This window comes from Leiobunum rupestre, chromosome 6 (assembly GCF_980474605.1).
Source record: "Leiobunum rupestre chromosome 6, qqLeiRupe1.1.hap1, whole genome shotgun sequence".
Taxonomy (NCBI): Eukaryota; Metazoa; Arthropoda; class Arachnida; order Opiliones; family Sclerosomatidae; genus Leiobunum; species Leiobunum rupestre.
In genome coordinates, this window is record NC_143389.1 from 54,688,014 (window position 1) to 54,715,192 (window position 27,179).

General features: G+C 40.1%; 1 protein-coding gene across 1 annotated transcript; it reads right to left on the bottom strand.

Moving 5' to 3' along the window:
* Window positions 1–10,245: 10,245 nt before the first annotated feature.
* LOC149942610 (uncharacterized) lies at window positions 10,246–13,411 on the bottom strand. Its single transcript, XM_090179486.1, has 8 exons — window positions 12,913–13,411; window positions 12,744–12,856; window positions 11,936–12,074; window positions 11,651–11,881; window positions 10,815–11,024; window positions 10,652–10,762; window positions 10,404–10,546; window positions 10,246–10,344 (listed from the first exon to the last, which is right to left on the bottom strand). The coding sequence occupies exons 1-7, from the start codon at window positions 13,409–13,411 to the stop codon at window positions 10,404–10,406; spliced, it is 1,446 nt and encodes a 481-aa protein (XP_090035612.1). The 3' UTR covers window positions 10,246–10,344.
* Window positions 13,412–27,179: the final 13,768 nt, after the last annotated feature.

The following is a 27,179-nucleotide window of genomic DNA, read 5'->3' on the forward strand; positions in this document are numbered from 1 at the left end:
ACACGGTTGTCGGGTGTTTAGAGTGTGATGTTGGAATAGCCAATTCACTGGTGGGGGGGGGGTCAAAGTCGACAAAGGCCATTCTCGCCATACCACCGACACGATACTGAGGGTTTAGTTATGAATAAAACGGGGTATAGTCGCGCGACGGGAATTTATACTCCGTTTATGATGACGTAACAGGTTGTTAAATTTTCTAGTGGCCATTATATCATTGTTGACGTCTCTTCATGAAAAGCCCTTAAAGAAGCTTTTTTGACTTCTACGTTTTGATCGGTGACGTATATAAATCATGCAATAATTTCCGCAAATGACGCTCGTTGTCGATTGAAGTCGCCGCTTGGTGGGCGTGATTTTTCTCGAATTTTGTTTTAAAAAAAGTTTAATGGCGGGCAAAATGGGCCGTAGCGCCAAAGAGTCAAAATACCAAGCCCGTTTTAATTTATCAAGGTAAATCGCGACCCAATGGCTGCCAGGTTCATCGTGGGGGTCCAGATTTACAACCAGTGACGCTGGAAAACTATTAATCTTATCGGGTAGACAATCCGAGGCGAATACGCCCATAAAATTGCGCGTATGTCTCAAAATGTTTAAAATCTCGGATCCGCGCATAATTACACGTTTTCAATAAAAACGTTACGATCTTTGTCTACGCTAAAGCTGGCTTGAAATTCGGCGAAAACTACGCAGCTTAACGTTTGCGGGACTGGTTTAGCGAACGAAAGCTCCAAACGCATCTGTCCCTGTCTGGAGGGGTTCCAATAATGACTCTCACCCGCGCTATGGTCGTTTGAAATGTCGAAGACGTAAAAAGCGTAGCCCCCGGCATAATCTCCCCGGGAAATATCGATCCCGGTGTTTCTATAATGAATTCCGCTACCCGTGAATAAAGTATGATAGGCTTGAATATATTGTCCCGCGTCGTAGTTTGGCGTAATAGGTTTCGAATCCACACCGTCAGAATCCACGTAAAGAGCTAAACTCGATAAATCTTGATGTTCGAAAGCGTACGGGTTTTTTGCCAGGGTTCCATTGTAGGCTTCGTGATCCACCAGCGCGACAATCAAGCGAACCGGGAGGGTACCCAAATATACGTTGGGAATAACTGTGTTTCGGATATTCGAGTTGATGGTGAATATTTTAGTTTCGGTGCGTGTAAAAGCGTACTTTGCTGCTGCTCGTGACAAGGGGTTTTCGTGAGCGATAAGTATTTTGGGTGCAATTTGTACTCGACGTACCAACAAGCTCGCGTCCGTAATGATAATTTTATAGTCAACCCCGGGCTTCGGCGTACCCATTAACGCAAAACTCGCTTTACTTCGCGATAGTTTAATACGTAAATCTACGCCATTAATTAAATATTTTTCGACATTGAGCGCGTCAAGAAACAGCGGACCAATTAAATCTATTTCTTTCGACTGATCCGTGAATCCTTTCCGCTGTTTAAAACCCTCGTTGGCCGTGACCGAATTCATTTCGCCGGGGGTATCCTTGTACCACAGCGCGCCTGTTAAATGGGACGCTTTGGCACCCTTGTCAAAATTTAACAAAGTTTCAATGTACGCCCGATAAGCGTACAACCAAGCTGACGGAGACAGTAAGGTTCCGTTAAGGTAAACTTCCGCGTGATTAAATAGCGTGTGCAAAAAATTGTTACACCCCCCTACAACATCCGACGGTAATAAACTTTTGCCCGCGTCATCGGCGACGATTTTAGCTTTAACAAGTAGGTACGTAAGCGGTAAATCAATGTACTCGTGCCCGCTTCCAGGAATATTAAACTCGATGGTATCGCCCCTCAGCGACGAGATGGGTTTGAAGGTGGTCCATTTTCCTCCCTCAATTGACGTTTGGATAAGCGCGGTTTGGAAAATATCAAGTTCACTTTTCAACGCTTCGCAATGACCCATGATTTTAGGAGAAAATATCAATTTCCACCGCGTTTTGGTATTTTCTTAATTGTTTTAGTTTTGCGTTTACGTTTCCCAGTCCCGTATTGTTGTTTGAGATCATCGTACTTTTCTGTAAGCCTCCGTTTGGTAGCTTCACGTATGGATGACCCCGTCGAGACATCAGCCAAAACTTGTTTTCCCGTGGAGAGGGCTTGGCCCCCCAAAAATTTCGCCCCCCGTAAAAGAAACGGTTTCGCTAGCTTGTAGAAGCCTGAGAAGAAACTCCCAAACCCGCTTCCGAATTGCCCGTGCCCCCGCTGATACGGCGATCCCACGTATACGTTTAATATCTATCACGCTACCTAATATGATTTATAACCCCAATGGGGGTAATAAAATCCATACAGACCCCCACATGGAATTCAGCATTAATTTCGAGATGGCTCGAAGTCCTTCGTTTTTGGAGACTTTAATTGGGTCCAATTTGACCCCTTCATGACGTTCGAAAGCTGCAATGTATTCAGCCTGGGCTTCGGAGGTCTGACAATCTGACGGCCATCCGCTTGCCTCCACCTTGGTTTTTAGGAAACAGTCAACGTAATCTCGAAAAATCCCGCCGCTGTCCGTTGCAGGATCGTACTGCGTCACCCTGTACGACCAGGCCTCGATTTTATTTGTAATTTTGTATCCGCGATTTACCGCCCATCTTAATTCGTCGATTACCCAAACGCCTTTAAGCATTCTTTCGTCGTCAGAATGGTCGCAGTCACCCTGGTACCGTAAATCGGCACACGTCCGGCATATGGTAAACGTTAACTTCTTGTTAGCGGTCCGATACGGAAGAATAGGATGGAATAAATTGGTTGGCGGGAGCACGTTACATAACAATAATCCCTCAAAATCGTCAATGGCTGGAATATCGCTACCGAGCAGAATTGTCGGATGACCAACGGGGACTTTGCCACTATAAAAGGGAAAAAACACTTAAATATTGGTTTTCGTTATATATATTTTTCGATATAATACCGTTTGTTTATAAAAGGGTACAGGCTGCAAATGTCCACGTAGAAAATTTTATCGTCGGTCCCTTCAACGTTACAGTACGTTCGTAAGGCTGATACTCTGCCCCCGAAAAAAGCGGCTCGCGGGTCTAAACGTTCCGTTAAAGTTTCCGAAAAATTAGAATTTTTTAAAAATTCATTTATGGCTGGATTTTGTTGTTTTTCCAAAATCCAATCGCACCCCCATTGTTGAATGATGGTATAACCCATTTCTTTAAGTTTATTGGTTGTCCGCATCGTGTTGGAAAATCGTGTATTAAGGGTATCGCTCGCGTTAGCGTATAATGGCTGGTTCCTATTTACAGAGTCCCCGAAGCAAGTCCTACAGCCGTGAAACCTTTAATGAAAAAAAACCTGTTTATATTTTGTCTCTTCGAACTTTTTAAAATAATACTTACCAACAGCCCTGATATTGTAGAGCGTTTTTCTCACCGATTAGACCATCAATTTTAATTTTTCCAGCACGCGGTTCTCGCCCATTCAGCGTTGACACGATGGTAACATTCCGGACATGCGCTTCCCAAGCCAGCCATTTTAAAGCCTCGGTGGATTGAGGCTCGGATAACCGATACAAATTAGCCGGTATTATGCCAATCGTTTCTGGCTCCAAAAATTTTTTCCTTAGCACGTAACTACACACTGACGCTATAGTTACGCCCACGCTAAACGGATTAACTTCGCACAAGTCTTGAAATAGTTTCATAAACTTTAAACAACCCTTAGCTAATATGTGGGTATCTCTAGAACAATAGAGTTTTAACGTTTCGAGGTAATTAAATCCCGAACTCTTTTCGGTTTCGAGAGCGTACCATTTGTTAAAACTTTCGCGGTCTTTCGCCGTGAAATATTGGGCCCCGTAAGCTTCCAAGGGGGGCAGCGGGTTCTCCGAGACGTAGTTTGTTTGTTCGGGTTTGTAAATGTCAAAATTATTATCAACGACGTTGAATAGAAATTGGGGGAAAAAATCTTTCGTATATTCGCGGCCCAGCTCGAACGTATCCGCGAATTTCGACAGAGGAATGGGTATATAATTATACGAATCCGATAGAGTTAAATTGTGTAGTTTCAGTTGCAAGATGCGAGTTCCATTTATTATCGGATCGGGTTCAAACGAATCGGCACTCTCCATTATAACTTGTAATAGGAGTTGCGTATCATAATTACTGGCATTATGTCCCAGCGCGGTCACTCTTCTTATCCGAGCCAGTGTTCTTAAATATTCGAAAAAGTTTCGCGCGGAATCTGAACCCAGAAATTGTCTTTGGCGAACGCCGCAAAATTAACAGGCTACGTCGGGGGTATCCACGCACGCGACACAATAAGTTTCCGACACGCATAAAATGGGTTGATGAATATAACAGTTTTTCTTATCGGGGTGCCGTTTGGTTTGGATAGTTTCAAAATCGTAAAATATCCACATTTGCGTAGGCTGACCGTTGGAATCGAAACGTGGTGGGGGGTGTCGCGGGTCTTTTATTACTTGGATGTAACATTGATGTCCAGAGGGGGAAAACTTACGACAAACTGTACAATACTGTTCGGTACAAGAATGCAGCTGGCCGTCGCGTTTAGTCAAATCGATTAGAATCGAACATTCCGTGCAATGAAATAAATTTTGGCATAATGATAATTTATCGCCGGTTAATTTTATTTTATGATGAGCGTAGCAATCGACACCCGTAAACTTACGTAAACAGTCGGTACATTTTATTATATCTCCGGTACATTTTATGGCCCTGCAACGCGCGAAACAATAGTCTGAACACGCGTGGGTGCTATCTTGTCTGTACCCCTCTAGACACTTTGAACAAAACTTTTCTTTCCCGAATAAGGGAGCCAGCTTTTTAACTAGATTGAAATGCGCCCCCTCGTTTAAAAGTACAATACGTTTTTTGTCCATACCTGCCCGTACTCTAGAATCGTACACCAAGGTCGGCCAGCTGTTTTTAATTTGATAGATTAAAATATCGTATTCTTTCAGATACGTTCTAAATTTTCTAATCGATTCGGGCGACGCGCATTCTTTATTCGGTCGGACACCCGATTTGGAGCATAGGATGAGCACCTCGGCTCGCTGAGCCAGATTGTTTTCTTTGGTATGCGACAAAGTTTCATAGACCGTTTTTAGTCTTTGGTTTTCGGGTTCATTCTGATATTTACACAGTGCCACACCGACGCAAAGAGCCCTAGCGAGACAGATTGAGTCGCTGTTCGCAATACGGACAATTGCTCGCCTATTTCTAGAAAACAGGGCAAAGGTCTCTAGTCGTTTCCGTTTCGCACAGCTACCGCATTGGGGGAGACGGACAATGGAAAAAATTAAATTAACGGGGGCCAGGAAAAACGCTTCTTCCTCATCTGAATATATAGATTCTGAAATCTCGTCGAGAAGGGCCTCGATATCAATTTGGTCACGCCTCCTAAATGAAAGGGTTATATCGGGATGAGCCGCACCCAGCGCCGAACTACGGATTACCAGCTGTACCATGTCAGCGGGGTTTACATCGCGTAATACCCGTTCAGTGACCCTGGCAAGCCCTTCCGCTATATTACCCGATATTTCAGCTTCCAATTCAATTCCCGTCATATTGAAGTTCGGGAACTGTTTTTCATTCTGACCCAAAATTACGCAATTAGGGTCCTCCAAATCAATATATCCTACAATTGGGAAATCTCCCTCCTCCTCCCCGTAACCGCTTTGGTTAAGTAGTTCGTTGAAATAGTCGTCCACCATTTCGGCGGATTCACGCGGTTCGGGGTCTCCAGCATCATCGACCGTGATAATTTCAGGGGTGTCTATAAAAAATAAATATATATTTTTTAATTTCTTATATATTTTTGATACGCGGTACGAGAGAAAAAAAAACTTACTCTTCAGGTAGTCCAACACAGGTTCGTCATATTCGGCACCCAACATAGTATCCCACTCGAGTTCGAGTAATTCTTTTTCCCGCTTATTATATCTAGCTTCAATAATTTCGCCTAACCGAGGCGGTTATGCTTGATTAAATAATCGGAGTTCCGCTACCGTTTGGCACGCTTCTGGAACGTGGGGGGATAGATTGAACAGTTTCAAAAATTTCAATAACCGTCAAAATTAATTTAAAACTCAGACGGCTAAAGATTGCGGGTAACTTATTTGGTGCAAACCCCGGCTCTAAATTTAAAAATAAACATATTCCGTAATAAAATTGCAGTAGTTGGGGCACGGACCAGGGTCTATTTACCTCCAAATCGTCTAGAAACCAACATAAGCTTTCGCTATCCATTTTTTCTAGGTGCTAAGAAAACGACTTCCAACTTGAGAATTCCGCTGATTAGTGAAGTTTCTTTGACCGATCGGGCTCTATTTATACGTATCTTTTGAGGCTGTATAAAAATAATATCACGTCGTTAATTCGAAACTCTATTATATAAAACTCGATTGTTTTCTAAAAGATGAGCCCCAATGTTTTTTAAGCCCATAAATTTAAGGATGGATCAAGGGCTACTTTAATGATAGCCCCATAAATATGGTGGCGGTTCATCCTTTTATCGCTGACACATGTTGTTTTTCAAAAGAGCCGCAGAAAACTCTTTTGACTATTTTGACAAAACTGGATGAATATACGAAAAAAAACTTTTTGACTGTGCCCTTCTTGTTCTCCGAGCGGCCCCAATTTTTTTTTACGAGCCGCTATTTTATTAGACACTAAACCCTTAGTGTGGAATCCTTTGGGCCCACGCCGCTCGAGTCTTAATTGAACAATGTAGGCCCCTACGGTCTTTTTCTTTGAAGGGAAAATTGTTTAGGGGCTCTTTTTTTGTGTCAACCCTAACCTTTTTTACGATGCAAATTAAGTTTGACCCACGCGCGACTCCTGAATTTAACTTGACGCGTCAAATCGGGTATTGTTAAAGCTTTTTTTTGCGCACCGAAATGTTTATAAAAAGCTATTGTTTTCACAGCTGTTTTTAAGCGTCGAAGGATGGTCATGGGGAAAGAGTTATATGCTCAAAAACTTTTTAAAAAAAGACGTTTCAAACTGTTAGATATTTTTTGGGGACAAACGTTTTGTCGAAAAATGGTTATAAATGAATGTTGTTGCGCGTTGAATTTTATGGAGCCCCATAAACTATGTGGAATAGATCCTCTTAATTATTGTATATATTTTTTTCATTTCTCGTTTGTATTTTTCATTTGTAAATAATTCCTTTCTATATATTAGTTATTTGTCAATATTTCTTTTTGTATATTTTAGTCATTTGTTTATTTTAGTTATTTGTTTATTTTAATACTTTGTATGTCATTTGGTTTTTTATAAAATATATAACGTTTAAATCCCTTTTTTGGTTTATTGATAAATTTAGTTTAACGATAACTTCCGGTATGGAAGGTTCTATCCCAGCCTCTCCCGTTAGTCGGCTTATCGCGAACAATCCTAAAAACGCATTACTAATCGCGTTGATTTTACTTTTAATGGGACTTGTAGAATTTCTATCTCTTTGGTTTACCAATATGGCCGTCGCTATACACATAACACCGCAAAATTTGACTAATCGCGTGAGTCATTGAGTCAACCCATTACATCATCCTGATTACGTCATCAAATTATTATCGCTATATATAAGACATTCACCCCCGTCATCCATCGGCAGTACACTACAAACCGTTTCTCGAGTATCATGTCTAAACGAAGCTGTGTAGATAACGTTCCTGGGCCCACTAAAATGTCTAAATTTGATCCGACTCAGCGGAAAGTTAACCCTCGGTATTCACTTTCATCCGAGCTTTTCGTTACTACGGGTTTTACGTCTGAGCTCGATATATCTGTAGCTCTATGCAATAAAATCACACACCAGGCCTTTGAAATGTCTTCGCGCGCCTGGGATGATTTATACGGCCACTGGGAACAAATAAATGATCCACAAAAGCTGCCCTTTCGATCACCGTTCCCGTTATCAGACGCGCTAGTGACCGCCGCCATGTCTGACCAAAAAGAATTAACCTTGCAAAGTACGATATCCGAAGCGTCGGTCGTAATCAAAGCGCCGGAAACTCGAGAATTGGACAGACTCAAATATTTCATTAATTCGCACATTCAACTCCTTAAAGTGAACCAAAAACTCTTTGAATTAATGGGTTACGTTATAACCGATAATTATCGTAAAATTTACGAAATATTGTATAAAGAACCATGTGCACCCAACAATTTATTTATATCGGATGAACATGAAAGGTATGATACCGTTGTCCGCTATGCGTCCAATTACGTAACAGCATTTAAAATTATTGACGATTTTAAAGAAACAGTGGCCAACCAAAATATGTTTTGTGTATTTAACTTTTACAATTTGTTTACTATGGTATCTACACACCATAAATATATTAAAACTAAATTGTTTTATCTTTAAGCGTTTTCATCCGCTTAATGTACTGTAACTTTGAATATCTAAATAAAACCTTATAATTTGTATACACTCTTCTCTTTTTTTCCCAAAACACTTTTACCGATGACCGCCCGCTATTTTACGGTACGCTTAGGGGCCCGAAAGTGTTTGTCGGCGAAAACCAACTCGAAAGACAGGGGGGTGACATTCACTATGACGGGTAGGCTGTTTGCATAACATCGTGTCACCGCCATAGGGGCAGATAACCTATTGACCTATAATGGGTTAGCACCTGGGTTTTATGGGTTATAACCTCGTAAATCAGCTAACCTTTTGACCTAAAATGACGGGCCCATTTAACGGCTGTTTGCATCGTGTCCACACCGCCATAGATAACCTATTGACCCAGGGTAACATCGTAAATCAGCTAACCTTTTGATCTAACCTTTTGACCCCGCCGAATATTGCCGCAAAATGGGGGCCCCTACAGGGGCCCGTTTCACCCCCGTTTCCCCCGCAGACTCACTTATCTCTAACAGGTGTAAAGGAATAGAAATGTATAACATTGTGTCTAGGTTTAAGAAAGATAAATATGTAAACGATAAAATGATTAAAGAGTTTATGTGTAAAATGTATCCAATAAAATAATTTTTTACAATTTATAGCAATAGCAGTTTTTTTTTTATATATATACATAAATACAAGCATTCATTATAATTTTTCAATATCTTTATGACCGTGCGCTAATGTACGAACCCCGCAGGGTAGAATGTATCTCTTATCATCATTTGGTGATAAACAAAGTTTTCTAGTATTTAAAGTAAATAGTTCATGCTTGAAACTAGCTATACGCATCATCTCGGCTGACATGGTTTCTTGATTAAAAAGACAACGTTCATAGTCTTCGTGGCGGATGACGTTTCTAATAACGTTCATGGCAACGCCCTTACAAACCTTTTTATGGTTTAAAATTGACTCTAAAGATTTCCCCAATCGCAACTCCTTTTCTATCTCTTCAGCGGTCTTAGACTCCCCGTACAATTTAATAGAATAAAGCTTTGGACGAAGTCCTACAAAGCTTTGAATTAACTGCGAATTTGTCTCGTCTTTAAAATAACCGAGAGCTTTTAGATGATTAGAATGAAGGAAATGCGAAGGTGGATAATCAGAGAAGTCAAAGCGGTTTTTATGAACTTCAAAGTCTTTATAAACATCATCCGTCTTAATGTTGTACGTTAAACTGTCTGTAAATATTTTATATATTAGTACTATTTAAATAAAAAATGCATATTAAATTAAATTACCAGTGTCTGTAAATAATAGTGATGCTTTGTCCCCGTACGTATTTTTTATGAATCCATAATGGAACCGATACATGAGCTCCTTGGATAAATCTAGAATGGTGAATCCGGTAAATATAGGCCGGTTATGAACAATTTTAGCTCTCTTCTTATGAGCGCCGGCTAACTCTTCATTAAAGATGGTAAAGTGTTCAAACTGCGGGGAACTTGTAACTTTTAACATTCTTTCTGGTTTATGAATCAACTCGAAATTTATATGCTTCCGTAAATTTTCCATTGTTTTTCTAAAGAATTAAATGAAGTAAGGGAAAAAAACAGCAATAAATTATTTAAATTGATTTACCCGAAAACAGAGTTAACCATTAGTTTCCAGAAATTCTTTTCAAATGAACTCTTGGATAATTTCCTCTGTTCAGTGTTGAATCTAACATATTTTTCTAACCATTTTCCTTGAGTGAAGGTTAGAGCTCGATGAACCTTGGTTATTTTCAAACCTAATTCTACATAATATTTTAAATTGCGGTAATGTACTATGTATTTCTCTTTATTATTTAAATTAGGAAGAAGTTTTGGTAGACTTTGATTCTCCTTAATATTTAAATTTCCTAAGAGATCTTTGGAGTATGGAGATAGCATATCATGTGTAATAACTTTAGATTCCGCCGCTACTGGGAGATCGTTATGTAAGTCATGCAACTCTGGAGGATATTCAAGATCCACCTGCAAAGGAAACAATTCTTTAAAAATATAATTCAATAATTATAACACTTGTTATTTACCTATAAAATGTATCCGTTTTCAACGTTATTGGGAATACTCAGAATATTTTCACAGAGTGTTTGCAAATCATCCTCCTGAACCCACTGGAAGTCGCCTAGCGGTAGTGGTTCACACATAACAGCACCGTACAAATTATTAGCATCTTCAATTAAGTTAAATTAAGTTAATTAATATAATTAAAATTAAAATAATTAAAATAAAAAAAAAATAAAAAAAATTATTTATTTTTTTTAAAAATGTAAATTACCTAAATAGCATATATAACTGCTCTCTTTAGACGAATCATATGTGTCGGCCATATATTTGTTATTCGCTTCAGAATAACGAGTTGAGATCATTGAAACACCGCCTCGAATCCCTAAAAATTCAATGTAAATACAATAATATTTAAAATATCACAAAACCGTTACCCTTTTCAATAAATAAGTGTTGATCTATATCAAGTATGAGATCGAGGCGAACATCGGTCATCTTCAAAGCTGCTTGCCAGGCTAAACCTGGTGCGGTGTAAGCGTGAGCGGGATCTAGTTTATAATGAGTTATAGATAATGTTCTAAAATTTTCAAAAACGTCGGCTAAGAGCAACGCATCGCTTTTCACATAGAGGTCGGTGTATTCTCCTACGAAAACCGAGTTTAAGAGATTTGAAATATTTATACTATAGTAATTTTACCTAATGTTTGAATATTAAACGCTGTCCAAACATTTTGGGCGTGTAAATAATCCGATTCTAAAATATTTTGATTTTTCAATGAACTGAAAAACGCTTCTCTAGGTGGCAGCATCGTCTCGTCAAATTTCTTTTCATCGTCCATATACTCGTACAGGTAGACTCCCTTCCGCAAAAGCAGTTGAACTTTCTCACTTTCAAAATATTTCTTAACAATCTGAAATTTACTGGCTCCTTCCAAAACGAGATTAGATACTAGAGCATCGAGGCTATCGCTTAGAAATCGATAAGAGTCTAAAAACCGAAATCTCCCTAAAAAACAATAAAATTAATGTTAAGGTTAAATTCACAATAAAATATATTTACCTAGTTTGAGTGAAATATAATTTTCACTAGTGGAATCTCCTGATATATAAGATGTAAATCGTATCTATGAAGATTTATTATTATTAGGTTTATTTCCTGGATAATTAACTTAATAAATTCACCTGCTAAGGTTATGAAGGAAAATAGGGATAAATTCTTGAACTTTCTTTTGAAGATTACAGAGGTTATGCGCTGGCCCCCTATATTTACCGCTGAAATGACAATGATCTCGAACAGCGGGCATATTTCCCTGATTTAGCTGTTTCTGACAAATGTAGCAATGCGTAGCAGCTTGAAACTGTTCCTCCTCCTCCAGGGTAATAATCATTGGTACATTGGTCTCAATGAGTTCCATCAACTCCTTCTCTAATTCTAGAATAGACTCCAGAAATCTTCGAGTTGCATCTTGACCTCGATAGCAATCGGTTCGAACAGGTACACCTATAAGTCTTCTCTTATAATATATCTAAAAGGGAATTTTGCCAAATAACTTACCGTTAGGTCCAACAAGCACCCACGAATACGCGCAGCTGATGTGCATGTTTACTTTGCTGGTATTTAAATCGGGATCTAGATCACATCCTTGAACTCTCGGTAGGATTGCTTCAAAATTGGCGTAAAATACATACTGCACCTAATAATTTCATTTCATTAAGAGTTAAATTAAATAATTTTTATTTTTACTTTTTCCGTCCACTCATATTTATCAAAATAAAGCGCCTTCTTCTTGGTAGGGAAAACTGTTTTTTGGACGCCGTGGGTGACGCATTCTTCGATATGCGCATCACGTCGCTGTTCAGCGTTGTTTCCGCTGAATCGGTGAAGACACATTCTAATGCAGAAAATAATTAGTAGATTGCAAACTAATATATTGGAAACTAAATTACCTGCAATAATAACTTGTATTTCTGTGTTTTGTTAGATGCTGTAGCAGTTTTCCTAGGTCTCGTATAAGACAGTAATGTCTATTCCCATCGTCAATATCTTTAGTTTCGTCGGTGATGTATAGCAAATCAACCTCCCTTTCATTACAACACTTGTTGGCGCTTACGTAAAGGGGGAATATGTCTTCCGAAAAGCCGAACACAGATATTGATAAATTATTCATTAATTCAAATTTTTTAAGTTCCGTAGCGTTTAATTTGAAAGGAAAAGATATATCACTGGTATCAAGTTCGTTTTCATAAGGTGTATATTTGGAAACCCTGTTAGCGTGATGAAGCATAGAAACTGGGTGAAGTTTAGCGAGAATTGACCAGAGAAAACATTTCTCGTCATTTTCGTTTCTAATATTAAGAATCGCGTGACGTCGAGATAGTTTTTCAGGTAGTTCTATATACGATGACCCTCGCAACGGTTGGTAAGATGCTACATTTAATTCTACATACAGAACACGGTCAATTACCCAACCCGATCCTATCAAAAATATAATGTTTTAGTTCAAAATATAACTTATAAATTTTAGTACATACCTGTCGCTTCAAAGTTTTCCGCTGCTGACTGTATTGTTTCAATGCAGTCATTCAGCTGGCTTTCAATGACGTCGGGCGTTAATGTTGTTTGCATAGTTCTCCGGAAATAGGGTCGTACTTCCGCTCTTTGTTCTGTACCCCCTAAAGGTCTCATATAAACGGATCTTACGAGTAGGAACCATTTAATTCCACGTTTACTGGCGAGTCTTTCCATTAGAAATTTACTGAAAGCGGCTCGGTAACGTCCGATAAACATCCCCGCATCAATATCATAGTCTTCAGCATTGTAACGGATAGATGCTAACGTATCATTCAAGGCCTGGACCATACTTGGAGATGCTGGTGGTGTTTCATCAAGTATTGATGAGGCGGGAACAGGTGATGGCGTTGGGTTGTTGGGTAAATCCGCTGTAGATGGTTGTGTATGGGTAGATTCCAGTTGAATGTCTTGAAGCAGGCTAGGTGACGGTGGACGGGTAGATGCTGGCGAACGTTGCATTGGTGATGGTGTGCGAGACAGGTCCATGGGTTCGGAAGGGCCGGGTGCGTTCAAGTCATGAGTTCGTTGATGGTTCTTAAAATATTCCAATCTAGAACAAGTCTTACCACATACTTCACAGACAAACTTATGTCTATCGCCGTGTACTTCTCTAACATGCCGATTTAAATTTGATTTGATAGAAAAACTGAGCTTTAGGCATATTGAATATAGCTACCGCAGTTAACCGTGGAATGACATCCCACAACCCTATACAACCCCTTTTGTAGCATGTTCAAGTATCATTTGAGAATGATACGTTTCTCATACTTAAAATATTCGTTTTAAGAAATACTCGTGATATAGGTTCAAGTGCCAAGCATACTACAATGATATTAAAATGAAGTTTAAAAATATTTCCATTCTACTTTAACAACAAATATTCCATGACGTCAAAACACTCTTAAATTCAAATTAACCGCGCCCCAATCCGCGCACGTTAACCGCGTCCCATATTCCATGACGTCAAAACACTCTTAAATTCAAATTAACCGCGTCCCCCGGGGAATCCGCGCATGCACCGCCTAGGTTATCACTTTTTACATCATTTCAACTTATTCCGTACGATGAAACGTGATAAGATATACGTTCAAGTGTCTTTCGAGATAAGCGTAGATAAATAAACAAGTTGGCCTGGACATAATATGTTGATATGTGGGAAAACAAATCGTCGCGAGAAATATCATAAATACATTGACTTTTCGACGATTTTACCCCCATTTCACCCCTTAAATCCTGGATCCTCGATCCTCGATCCTGGGATCGGCGTCTCGCCCTCACTTTCCTTCTACTGTGGTTTTGCGCATTCCCGTGGCCAAAACCATTTCAGAAAGGAGTTTCAGTTCCCTTAAAAGAATTGAAACTCGTCTACGCTCAACAATGGAAGAATCAAGACTTTCTAGTCTGGCCACATTGTCGATTAATCGTGAGTAGGTAGAAATTGTCAGTTGAAAAACAGGGGGCGCAGTGGGGGCGTAGAGGGGGCGCAGTGGGGGCGTAGAGGTGGCGCAGAGACGGCGAAGAGAGACGTGAGCGGAGGGAGGGATGTAGAGAGAGGGATTTTTAAAACAGCGGACAGGGAGCTGAACTAAATATAGAGGGTGGCGCCACCACCTAACGTTAATTATAGGTAGTTACACTGTAATGAAGCATGTACGTTTTACGGATCCAATTGTTTACGTTATTCCATACGAAGATAGAATTAATTATAATTTAAGGAATCAACTATATTTTAAAATGCAAATCAAATTAAAATATGGACCATTAATTACACCAATATTAGTTAAGCATATCCGGAAATTGTGAAGCTAGCCACTTCAATGTATGGTACGTCCATCGGAAGATTGGCAGTAATAAATCCCTGTATCTAAGTTGTAGATTTTGTGGTTTTCTCAGATTGACCACGGGTTTATATTTACATATTTTCGGATATAAGCAGTTCCGGTAAACTGTACGTTTCGATCATGTTTGCAAGATGGATGTTCCGACTGGCAACCCTGTTTACCCGGATATTGACGCTGCATGCAGGTAACTCGGAAAATTGGAAATTCCGACCATCCACCCAAGGGCGTATCCAGGATTTTATTTCAGGGGGGGTTTTGAGGGAAAATTTCAAGAGGGGGGGGGTGCTGATGGTGGAAGTTTCACTGATATTCATTAGGCTTACCCCCCCTCCCGGTCAAGAGTCTAAACAAACAAAAACACAACAGACTCAACAATCACAAACTCAACAAGCTAAACACCCACAACCATCATAACACAAACACAATAAACTCAACACCCACAACACATAAACATCTAAATAAGAAATATCCAATCAAACTGAGTTAACACTGTCGCGACGGTGAGCGTTAACGAAAAAAACCATCCAAACCAAATCCAACCGCAAATTAATCCGTTAACGCTCACCGTCACACGGTGGTTTTGCCAACCCTTTGAGAAACTGCGAACGCTGAGATTTCGAGAAACTGCGTACGCAATGATTAACCTTTGCACGGAAACTTCGAACGCGTTTGCAGGACAGACAGACTGACTGACTGACACACACACACACACACACACCCACACGGACTGACACGGTGATTGTACAACCCCTCCTAGGAGAGGTAAAAAAAATATGGCCGAACGACATCGAGAAAATACGAGCATTCAGGCAAAACGGGTTTAATTTCTAGTCAAATTTAAAGATAATTCATAAATAATACAAAATCTAGTTTCAAATTGAGTTTGTGCAATAGAATAATTAGCGATTTGACCTGTATGTAATTGTAATTTTGTTATTTCTGGCTATTTCGTTCTCAATTAATCGTTAAGACTTGGACGCTTTTATATCTATAGGTATTTTGCTTTTCGGACACCCCTCTCAACGGAAAGGCCGGTGTAATGGTTAAGGACGCGCTCTGTAAAGCTATTGGGCGTGAGTCCGAATCTCGCTTCCGCATATATGTTTCATTAAATTTTTTCAATTTAATTTTATTTTCAGTTTGAACATTTTCTCTGCTTTTTATATCAAATAATTTATATTACTTAAATTCCTCGAATTTACTATCTTGTCATTTTAATTCATTTTGGGCTCCCAACGCCATCTCGTTACAAAAAAAATTACTAAGAATTTTGGAATTGCTGTATTTTTCACTTAATTATTTAAAATAGTATTTAATTTCAGTAGTATTTCCTAAAATATTGTTAAAAATATTAAATTACACTCTTTAAACTAAAATAACTACTAACAATCTGAGAAAACCAGCACCTACACACGGGTACACGATTCATATTACAAAAATTTATTTTTGTTTCCTTGTAAATTTGATTTGATATACAAAATTTTACATATATTTCCGTACAACCGCCTGCACTTAATAAAATTCACCATAATAAGCCCGTTGTTTCACTTAAAAAACATTTCAAACACAGTAACGCCAATCAGCCTGCAAAATGTATTCTTACGGGCGCCATTGGGGGCCTGCATTTGATAAAACACTTTCTTTTCGGGAGGAAGCCCGATATCGTAAACGGGCAAGAGCCCGTAGCCAAATATGACCCATTTCACGATTTTCAAACATCATTAACAGGGATTGTGCCCATAGGGACTCTGCCCGCGGGCAGGGCCGTCACCAGCGCAAAAAATAGGTAGGGCCATGGTAGGGCACATTTTGAGGTCTATAGTAACCGAGCTCGCTTCGCTCGCTCCGCGGCTACACAGAGTAAAGACGACTTTTATTAGTATTCACAATAACTGAATTCATACGTCGTGTATTTCCTCTATAAAAAAACGCAAATTAGCAATGACACTTTAAATTACAATATTTTAATTTTCCTATATGTACAATAATTATACAATCAGTTTTCGAGATAGATAGATCAATCGTTTTATTAGTTTTATTATAAACCAACGACTACCGGGCTACCTTTCACGAGCCGCACTTACTCCGATCCCTGGAACTAGGATATGCCTGAATTTCTCTAATTCTACGGTAGAAGTCGGAGCTCTGCTGATATATTACTAAATATGCCTAGGCGGATATACGGGCCTGATTATCGGATCGTACTTTGGATCGTATTTTATGTCGGGATCGTATTATAGACGTACGATCCCACCTTCCGATCGTATATCGTATCGACCGCCTAAATATCGTACAAATACGATCCAGATCGTACATCTGGCAACTCTGGAAGAGGGAATGTGGGTTATATGCGTCACAGTGTTCAGCGATATCTAGATACCCGATATTTAGATATGGATCTAGCTACGTTTTTAGGTACTTTTTTAAGGTACAAGATACTATTGTGGGTAAAAGATGCTAACTTTTTTCAGGCGAACACAGATATATAAAAATCTCTTACACATACCTTTTTTTCCGTATCTGTTTGCAAAGAATGTATCTTATCTATCTGAATTATTGCCCTTTGGTATCTATCTGCGACGTTCCTTATCTGTATCTTTCTTGTTTTGGTAGTTATATTTTAATACATCGATTAAAAGATATACCAGGTACAAAGAGTGAAAACGAACGTAATTATGTTTTTAGTTTGAATAAGCATTATCTGAGTTTCTATCAGGCATCTCTTCGGGGGGAATGTCTACCTCCCAGGCGGTTAGAGCTTGCCAATGGACATCACACACACGTTTGTCTGGTAAAAACCACCATAGTAACCTTCCCCCGAGGAAACGTTTCTGAGAGAAACACTGAGCATTATTAACGTTTGTAGCGCAAGAGTCAGACTCAGGGGCGAACAGGCGCCTTTTTCGTGAAGTGGGTACTGTAGGCTTGCGGTCCCCCAAAAATCACTTTTCAAGCGGTCCCCAGTCGAACTAAAGGGTAATTTGGGTCGAGACCCCGTGAGATAACGCTCACCAGCCCACCGGCCCAATCCACCCCCGGTCAGACTTTAAAAGAAATACCTACTCTTAACATGACGGACATCGTCGTTTGCCGTCATGAATGTAATTTAATTAGTATTTCGCATAAATGTGTCGGTACTATTAATACGGAAAGTATGGTGACTACCGCTGAGTTCAGTGTTTCTCCATCTTTCCGCTACTATCCTATCATAAAGGAAGACGACGAAGCAGTCGACGATATGACGTAGGGGAAGTAAGGTCGGCGCTAGGGCATGGTAGCAAAGGCGACCGCCTAGAGCGCCGAACTCAGCGGCACTTATTGGGGCCAGCATAAATCCGTCAAGGGGGGTGGCCGAAGTCTGGACCCGGAACCCCCCTGGTCTACGCCACTCTTGCCCGCAGTTAGCGAAACTTATTGGTATCCCGCACTTAGCGGGGGTTTTTGTTTCCCCCCGTACTTAGCGGCACTTATTGGTGCGCCCCCTCTTTTTTCCTTCAATTGCGTTGAGAGAAGGGGCCTATTCTCATTACTTAGGGCCCCGCACTCTCTAATTTTTTTTTAAATAGAGCTAATACCCAAGGCACCACCTTCGACCTTCCGGGCCTGGAGGGGGGAAGTTGGACTTCACTTCACGCAAATTCTCACCCACTGGCTTAGTGGCTTTCTGAACCTACCTATCGGTCGATTTAACGTCTTGAGTTAGCTTTGTTGATATTCGGTCTATGCCTGCTCTTCTTTGAAATGTTCTTTTAAATTTCGTTGTTTCTTGTATTGTAGTCTACTACACTATAGTGAGACTAGCTCTCACTACCACTTACCCGGATAAGATTCGTTATAAACTTACCTACATGGCGCCTTGTAGGATGTTGGAAATATTGGGTTTTCCCTTTTTTTGTATTGTATACATATATGCCATATTGACCTTTTTGTACGGATTTTGGAAATTCGGCCGTACCGTCCGGCGATTGTAACCCCCGCTACGGGGAATATTTTGAAAAGAAAAAGAAACTCGAGCGATCGAGTAGTCACAGTTTTTCTCTCGAAAGAGACGGTTGCATCTTGTAATAAAAATAAAGTTGTTGTTAAAATTTATATCTAAGTCTTTTATTAGCGTCTCACACTCATACCCGAAAGTGAGAGTTATTTCATGGTGCCGAAACCCGGGACTTTAGATAGATTAGCGAACAGAACAACAACAAAATAGAGTTTATGAAAGTTAGGAAAATTTTAAAATGGCTACAGCACAAGACAAGCTTGCGCGGCTCTCGTTAAAAAGAGATCTTCTTAAATCAGCGATAGAGAAATTAGAATCGGCAATTGATCAGCGATTAGCGAAAAATCCGAGCGATTTATCTGAACAGGAAAGTACTTTAGCGATTTTAAATCAGAAACATGGACTTTTGAAAATACAAAATGAAGAAATAGAAGCGTTAACGCCGTTAGCGGATTTACACGAAGAAATAAAAGCGGTGGAAGAATTTGAAGACCGAATTATTACGAAGAGAACGGTACTCGAAAGAGCGATTAAGGATCGAATACAACCAGCGGGACCATCTGATCAGAATCAAGTTAATATTCATAATGCTACAAACGCCCAAATAGAAGTTCACCTTCCCAAACTTCAGATTGAACGTTTCCACGGCGACAGCACCAAGTGGTTACTTTTGGACTCAATTCAATTCAGCGATTCGCGATAAAGCGAATTTAACGAAGGTAAATAAATTTAATTATTTGCAAAGTTATCTTGGTGGAGATGTGGCGATAGCTCTGAAAGGATTCACCCCAACTGAAGCCAACTATGACTCGTCCATCGAAATCTTGCACGAAAATTTTGGTAGAGAGGACGTTTTAATTAACGCGCATGTTGAGAAACTATTAACATTAAGCGAAGTGAGAGACGCGCAAGATTTAGCGGGATTGAGGCAGTTATATACTTCGTGCGAAGTCGAAGTCAGGAGCTTGGAAAATATGGGAGTAAACCCAAACACCTTTAAAAATTTTTTGTGCCCAATGATTCTTAAATTACTACCAAATGAGATACGACTTGAGTATACGAAGCTAAACAAGTCCACAAAAAACTGGAGCGTTAGAAATGTTCTGGAATTTATTAAAGAGGCTCTGCAGAGTAGAGAAAGGTGCGCGTCATTATCGAAATTGCAGTCTGATGATTCAGCGAAAAGACAGAGAGAACGATAAATGCAGAGGGGAAAACCTTTCAAGGACTTTCGGGGTAAAACCTCTTCGACACAGGTATTGTCAACGGCTCTTGAGAAGCCATTTTGCTTTCCTGCAAATTTCTTTAGCGCCAAACGACCGCGACGCCATGCGGTTTCTGTGGATAGATCAGCCGTCCAATTATCATTTCAATCCTGAGCTGACTGTATATCGTTGGAATAGAATTTCGATGGGGTAACTTCGAGCCCTTATCAACTAGCGGCAACAATTCGCCATCATCTTAAAAAATATGAACAAACGCATCCGGAAGCGACAGAAAAGCTGTATCAGCGGAAGGGACCCCTATGGAGACTCCAACGGTCCAAGTTAACGTAGCTTCAGGCAAAAAAGGGAAAAGCGAAGGCACCCTTCTTCAAACGTCAAGGGTTCTAGTTAAGGAAAAAGAGGGTGGATACCCGCCAGAATATTGTTGGACGGGGGGAGCGAGGTCAGTTTCGTTAGAGAGGATTTGTCCCAAAAACTTGAGTTGGAAGAAAAGATAGGGGAGAAATTAGAGTAAATACATTCGGTAACAGCGACCATACCGTTTTCAAGGCTATAAAAGTAGAAATAGAGCTTAAAGGCGTTCATAATAGCAACAGTATTTGTATCGAAGCCTTTACCTCGCCAGTCATTAGTGTAGCAAAGATTAGACTGCCAGACTCAGCGTTAAGAAATAAACTACGTGAGCGAAATTTAAAATTAGCGGACTACGAGAGCGAAGGAATAGAATCCGACGAGATAACTATTTTAATTGGTTCGGACTATTATTGGAAAATTATCTATACTGAGTATGAAAGACTCAGCCCCATTTTGGTAGCCACAAATAGCATGTTTGGATGGGTGGTCCAGGGTCCAGCGAGTACTGGAACAAATATGGCCATTTTAGATTCGGATAATTTTCACACATCGGTTCAAGTGATGAAAGTCGCGTTGGTTGACGAAAACAAATTAGATGAGCGGATAAAAGCGTTTTGGGAGCTAGAAAGTCTAGGAATAAAAGAGTCACTCGAGAATAATACTGAGGGGGCGCTTGAGATACTAGCAAAAGATAAATTTGAGAATAGCGTAGCATTTATTGATGGTCGTTATCAGGTTAGTCTACCTTGGATTGAAGAAAATCCCGAATTAGATTCAAATTACTATATGGCGAAAAGAAGATTAGAAGGGTTAGTTAGACGTTTCAAGCGGGATCCTGAGCTTTTCCTGAGATACAAAGAAGTTTTGCAAGATTACGAGCTTAAAGGAATGATACAAAAAGTAACGGACCTAAGCAAGGTCAATAAAAATTCAAAAGCGCTCTATTACGCCCCCATCAACCGGTCGTAAACGAAGAGAAGTCAACGACGAGGGTTCAAATGGTAATGGACGCCTCCTCAAGCGCCAACGGGAAAAAATCCTTAAATGACTGTTTATTGCCTGGCCCTAACATGAATCCAGATCTATTGGAAGTTTTAATTAAATTTCGATTCAAGAGAGTCGCGTTAGTTGCCGATATTCAGCAGGCTTTCCTGCAAATTTCTTTAGCGCCAAACGACCGCGACGCCATGCGGTTTCTGTGGATAGATCAGCCGTCCAATTATCATTTCAATCCTGAGCTGACTGTATATCGTTGGAATAGAATTTCGATGGGGTAACTTCGAGCCCTTATCAACTAGCGGCAACAATTCGCCATCATCTTAAAAAATATGAACAAACGCATCCGGAAGCGACAGAAAAGCTGTATCACGATTTATACGTTGATGATTTCACCTCGGAAGCTGATGATGAAGAGATGGCCCTAAAATTAGCTACGGATGCGAAACTAATTCTAAGCGAGGCCAACATGACCCTAAGAAAATGGAAAAGTAGTTCAAAAGTCCTCAACGATAAATTTAAAGATGAAAATTGGAATACTAGCAAGAGTGACGATAAATTATTAATATCTCGGGAAAATAAGAGCCTTAAAATTCTCGGAATGATATGGATCCCAACAAGGGACATCTTCACATTCGACGTAGAACCGATAATACGGGACATTCCTAAAGTACAAAACACCAAACGTGGTGTTCTCAAATTGTCAAGTAGAATTTATGACCCCCTCGGATTAATAACACCATTCACTGTGCGCGTAAAAATTTTATACCAATTAATTTGGTTAAGCGGTAAAGGCTGGGACGACGACTCGACGAGTTAAATAGCGAGCTCGTAGAAAAATGGCCAAATTGGTGCGGCGAGATGAACGAGTTAAAAAATATTTCTGTTCCGCGCTATATTCTTATTCTCGTAGAAAAGCGTGAAGTACTAGTGAAACAGCTGTGTTGAGGTTTAGGGTTTACCTTTTTTTGTTTTGTTTCGGGAACTTGATTCTACTATAAACTTCGACAGCACTATGGTCTGTCTACCCCTTTGCTCCTAGTGTTGAGATATATAATAACTTCACACTACTCTTCGTTTGATTTCAGTTTTATTTTTATTGAGAATAGACTTCTCGCCTCGGCGAGCTCGACCAATCTGCCCTCTTTCGGGTCTTTTACATTTCGCGTAAGCTCGGTGACGCCGACCCGACCCCAACCCCCCTGTCATTACCCCTTGCTTCTTATAGTGAAACAAGGAGGTGTTTCCAAGAAAGGTTGGAGTCGAGAAAACGCCGCCGACAGCTTACTATTTTTACAAAAGGAAAGGGAGAGTACATCCCATTGTCGAACCTCGAGGTCCCGAAGTGATTTATAACTCTCCGCGACCCCCAGGACCTTGAAGCTCGACCTTGGGGTTTTTACAAGCTGCATTGTTTTTGTGACGCGAGCGAGAACGCGTTTGGAGCCGTAATATACGTTCGAGTGGTAGCAAAAAACGAAAAAATTAAAAGTCTAATGCTAATGTCGAAAGGGAGAGCGGCGCCGATAAACAAAAGATCCATTCCGGAATTAGAATTAATTGCAGCGTTGCTAGGCGCGCGATTGGTGCAGCGGGTTAAAAAATTAGAAAACTTTGACAATGAACCAGGCCCGGACTGGCCATAGGGCAGATCGGGCAAATTCCCGATGGGCCGGTCTGGGCAAATTCTTGGTGGGCCGATCTGGGCCGTCTAGCCAGCGTCTAGTAGGGGCCGGCGTCTCTACAATGCCCGAGCCGATTTTAGGTGCCAGTCCGAGCCTGCAATGAACAAATCTAGATGTGGTCGGACTCCTTAGTGACAATTTGTTGGATTAGAGACTTTGCCAAAAAAGAAAGCCATTTGTGGCTAATCGTCTACAGGAAGTACAAAGGTTAAGCGAGCCAAAATGGTGGCACCATTGCGCGGGTAAAGATAACCCCGTGGACCTACTCACTAGGTGGTTGGGGCCCTGGTTGTTGTCACTGTAATTACACGAGTGGCCCTTAAATTTAGAGCGAGAGTTAACGGAAGTGGAAAGGAAAGTCGCGAGCGACGCCACTAAAAAATCTAAAATGGAAATTAATCAATTAGCGTGTGTGGTCGAAAGGCCCCAACCAATACTAAATTTAGAAAATTTCAGCTCGCTTAATCGAGCAATTAGAATAACAGCGTGGGTGTTACGATTTTCAAATAATGCGCGGAAGAAAAGTAGTTCAGAAAGACTATTAAACGCGGATGAACTGTACGCGGCGAAAATGTCATAGATAAGACAAATTCAAGAAGAAAAGTTTTCATCCGAAATTAATGAATTAAAAAAAACGGAAAAAATTGGACAATTGCCCCCTAAAATTTCTTAAAAACGCCCCCTAAAATTTCTCAAAAACACCCCCTAAAATTTCTTATAAAAGCCTCCTAAAATGAAGCTATTGCTTCTACTAAAATTTCCGAAAAATTCTAGTAAAACCATCAAAAGTCTGTCCTGCTTCGCTCTTGAGTTTTTCGAATGTGTCGTTATATACCTTTATTTCTATGTTTACTAGCTTCTCTCGTAACTCTCCTATTTTAAGCAAAAGGAAATTATTATTTTTTGCTATGCCGGTTTAAGAACCACATAAAACAGGGCGTACCGAAGAGGATCGCTTTTGAGGGAGGATTCGAGGATTGCGCCAACTCCCATTTAAATTTTGGCGAAATCTTGGAATTTTTCTTGAAAAGAGTTATTCCAAAAAAGGTTCGTCGAAAACTAAACCTTAGGGGTGATACTCCCCCTCCCCCCAACTGACGTCCCTGCAGGGTTTATGGCTTAAGCGCCCCATAACTTCAACCCCTGGCGACGCCACTGTTCAGGGGTGCATGCAAAGACTATATAACGCTTCGCTTACTAGACAGGCGTGTTCTATGGCTCAACTTGCATACCGATTGTGGCTCCATCTCGACGCTGGCCCAAAATTTCCCCTAGCTTGAGCTGTGTTACTAGTGGCGCCTCTAGCCGCGGGTAGAAATATTACCCCAGCTTTTACAGTGCTACAGAGGTGTTAACATGTTTTTCCTAGGAACACGCCTGTCTAGTATGCGAAGCGTTATATAGTCTTTGGGTGCATGTCATGACTATGTTAAAAACGTTCATCATTCTTTATCGCCATGACTTAAGAATCCACATCATCCACATCACGACAATGAACTTACTAACACACGTGCTGACCTTGAAAACACCTATGAGGAAGAGGTGGAAACCGTGACCAATTCCCCCTTTTGATGAGCTATGAATAATAAAGGTATTGTTACCCTTTGACTATGTATGACGATTGCCTCCCCCTGAGAAATATGTCTGCTGGCCCCCCAAGGTTGAAGCATAGAGGTAGAAGGAAGGGGAGAGATGATGAAGGGGAATTTCAATGGATTTCCCCTTTTCACGAAGTGGCTCTTCGCGTCATATGGCTACCATGGTTACCGACTGAATCTTGTACAATAACGCGCATCGTTGTGCGCAACTACGTCACAGTCAAGAGAGAGTTTTCTCTGTTCGTTTGCGTTCTTGGCAAAGGCTTACCAAAGTTCGGTAGAATTGGTAATAAATTTAATATGGAACTAAAAATAAGTTATAATATTATATGGTATAAATTGAATTTCTTGAATAGTATATCTAGTGTTGCTATTGCAATTTTTATAGCAGCACTTTTGGTGGTAAACCATTTTAATTAAAAACTCACTACCTATAGGCACGTGGCAGAACCACAGTTGTCTCCAAAGACTATAGAAATTCTAAGCGAAGCTTTATTTTGTCTTTGGTTGTCTCTTTCACTGTGGGAAAGTTTCAAATTCCCACATATTATGACGTCACGCAGCCTCATGCGCAACGGCGATGCGCGTTAGTGTACGAGCTTCTCTCTACCGTCGAGTTTACGTCACCCCCGTTCTAAATATCTCTCCCCTTCTTTCTTTCGCTATGGTTGAAGTTAACAAATATGGTCGTAAACAAAGATGAATTTATTAATGGTTTTCAAAACCGAGTCACTTCAATGGACTTGGTATATTTATCAGTTTTTTTACACTTTTCTGTGTCTTTTAAAATTAATTCAGTTTTCTTACTAGCGGTAGCTAGCTCGCTTTGGTCGGCCATCCCCCATGGCTGCAGCTCCGACGATCCAAAAATGCCAAACACCAGTATACTGGCGAGATTGAAGGCTGCGGCGATAGCGAATATTTTCGCCCACTGATCCATCGTTTGCTACAACAACAACAATACACTTAAAAACTTAACGCAAAACTTGGAGCCAGTAGTTTATAACAAAACTCATTTGGGGAGAGGATGAAAGATACAAAACCAGCCACGTTAAAAATCGCGAGCAACAGTGTCTTGCCATAAACTATAGAAACAGAGCACTGAAGCTAGGATTAGGAACTTTTCTATAATCGATGTAAAAGTACTTCCTGTCTTCCGACTTGATGCATTGTAGACGTACCGTAAGCTCTTATCTAACGGAATAGCGTGCATGTTCAAGTGCAATTATAAACACGTTATAATGTGCAGAAACAAAATTATCAGCAATTGGCAAATACAAAATTTTTATCAAACCATTTTGGCGAAAATTAAATTTATTGAAATTAAATATCTCATAGTCAATTTTAACACAATAATAATAACAAAATGTGGTAATTCTTCTACTGTATTACTCAAAATGGAAGACGCTCATTGCACAGGGTTACGGGTTGCCGTTTTCCGCTTTCGCTAAAGCAACTTCAGCTTGAACTTTAGAATGGTTTGGTTCATGTGATTCATGCTCTCCTTCAACCCAAGACTTACCTCTTCCAAGAGACCAATTACGATTTCGGTATATTACAGATGCATTGCACGTTCGTCTCTGATCACAATAGAAAAATTCCACACAACCAACGGTTTTTCTCGTAGAGTACATGTACGTGTATCCAAGATGTACCAATTTATAAGTACAGGTTCCTTTGCACCAACTTAAATATTTTGTATACTCCATATTGAAGATTATTACTGTTTATATATAAAAATAAAATATGAAAGATAAAAAAATAGTGAATAACAAATAAAACATTAAATAAAATTCGCCAACTTAAACCGACACAAAAATTTAATTCGCCAAAATGGATTTTACTAAAAAACATTTCGCCAACGTGATAATCTTGGAATACGCTGTCGTGGTTTTCTCCAAACTGACCGGGTATCTTTCTCTCTTCCGATATGATGCATCAGTGGCGTTGACAAGGGGGGGGGGTTCCGGGTCCAGACCCCCCTTGGGCCTACCTCTGACTGTATTATATTTCCACCCCCTTCTCGACCTCCCTCTTAACATTCACATATATCGACCCCCTCCTTGAGGAATTTCTGGCTACGCCACTGTGATGCATTGTAGACGTAGTGTAAGCGCTTATCTAACGGAAAAGCGTGCATGTTCAAGTGCAAGCGCCAGGCTGAACATAGTTTTGGAAAGAAAAACAAATTACAACTTATAAACACGTTATAATGTACAGAAATATCATTATCAGCAATCCTCACAAAAATAAATTTTAAAGTACATAATTATGTACGTTAAAAACTAAAATGATAACTTTTCAGACAGGACAGAGCTGGTATTTGAACACGCAACCTATCATCGACAAAAGGGCACTTTACGAATAGACCGTGGCGGTGGTTTCAGCGCGAAAAATATCAGTACTTTTATGTAGCTAAACGCTGAAACACGGTTGTGGCTTGATTTCACTAATCGTTCATACTTATCATCAAAGGACGTTATTATAACTTTTGATGGGCCTCGATACTGTACATTGTTTTGCGTCAATATCC

Coding starts and splice junctions, on each gene's coding strand:
- LOC149942610 (XM_090179486.1), bottom strand. CDS start 13,411: ATGCAACGTTCGCCAGCATCTACCCGTCCACCGTCACCTAGCCTGCTT. Junction 12,857..12,912: donor GGAAAACTTTGAAGCGACAG/GTATGTACTAAA, acceptor TATTTTTGATAG/GATCGGGTTGGGTAATTGAC. Junction 12,075..12,743: donor AAAAACTATCTCGACGTCAC/GCGATTCTTAAT, acceptor TGAAATTATTAG/GTGCAGTATGTATTTTACGC.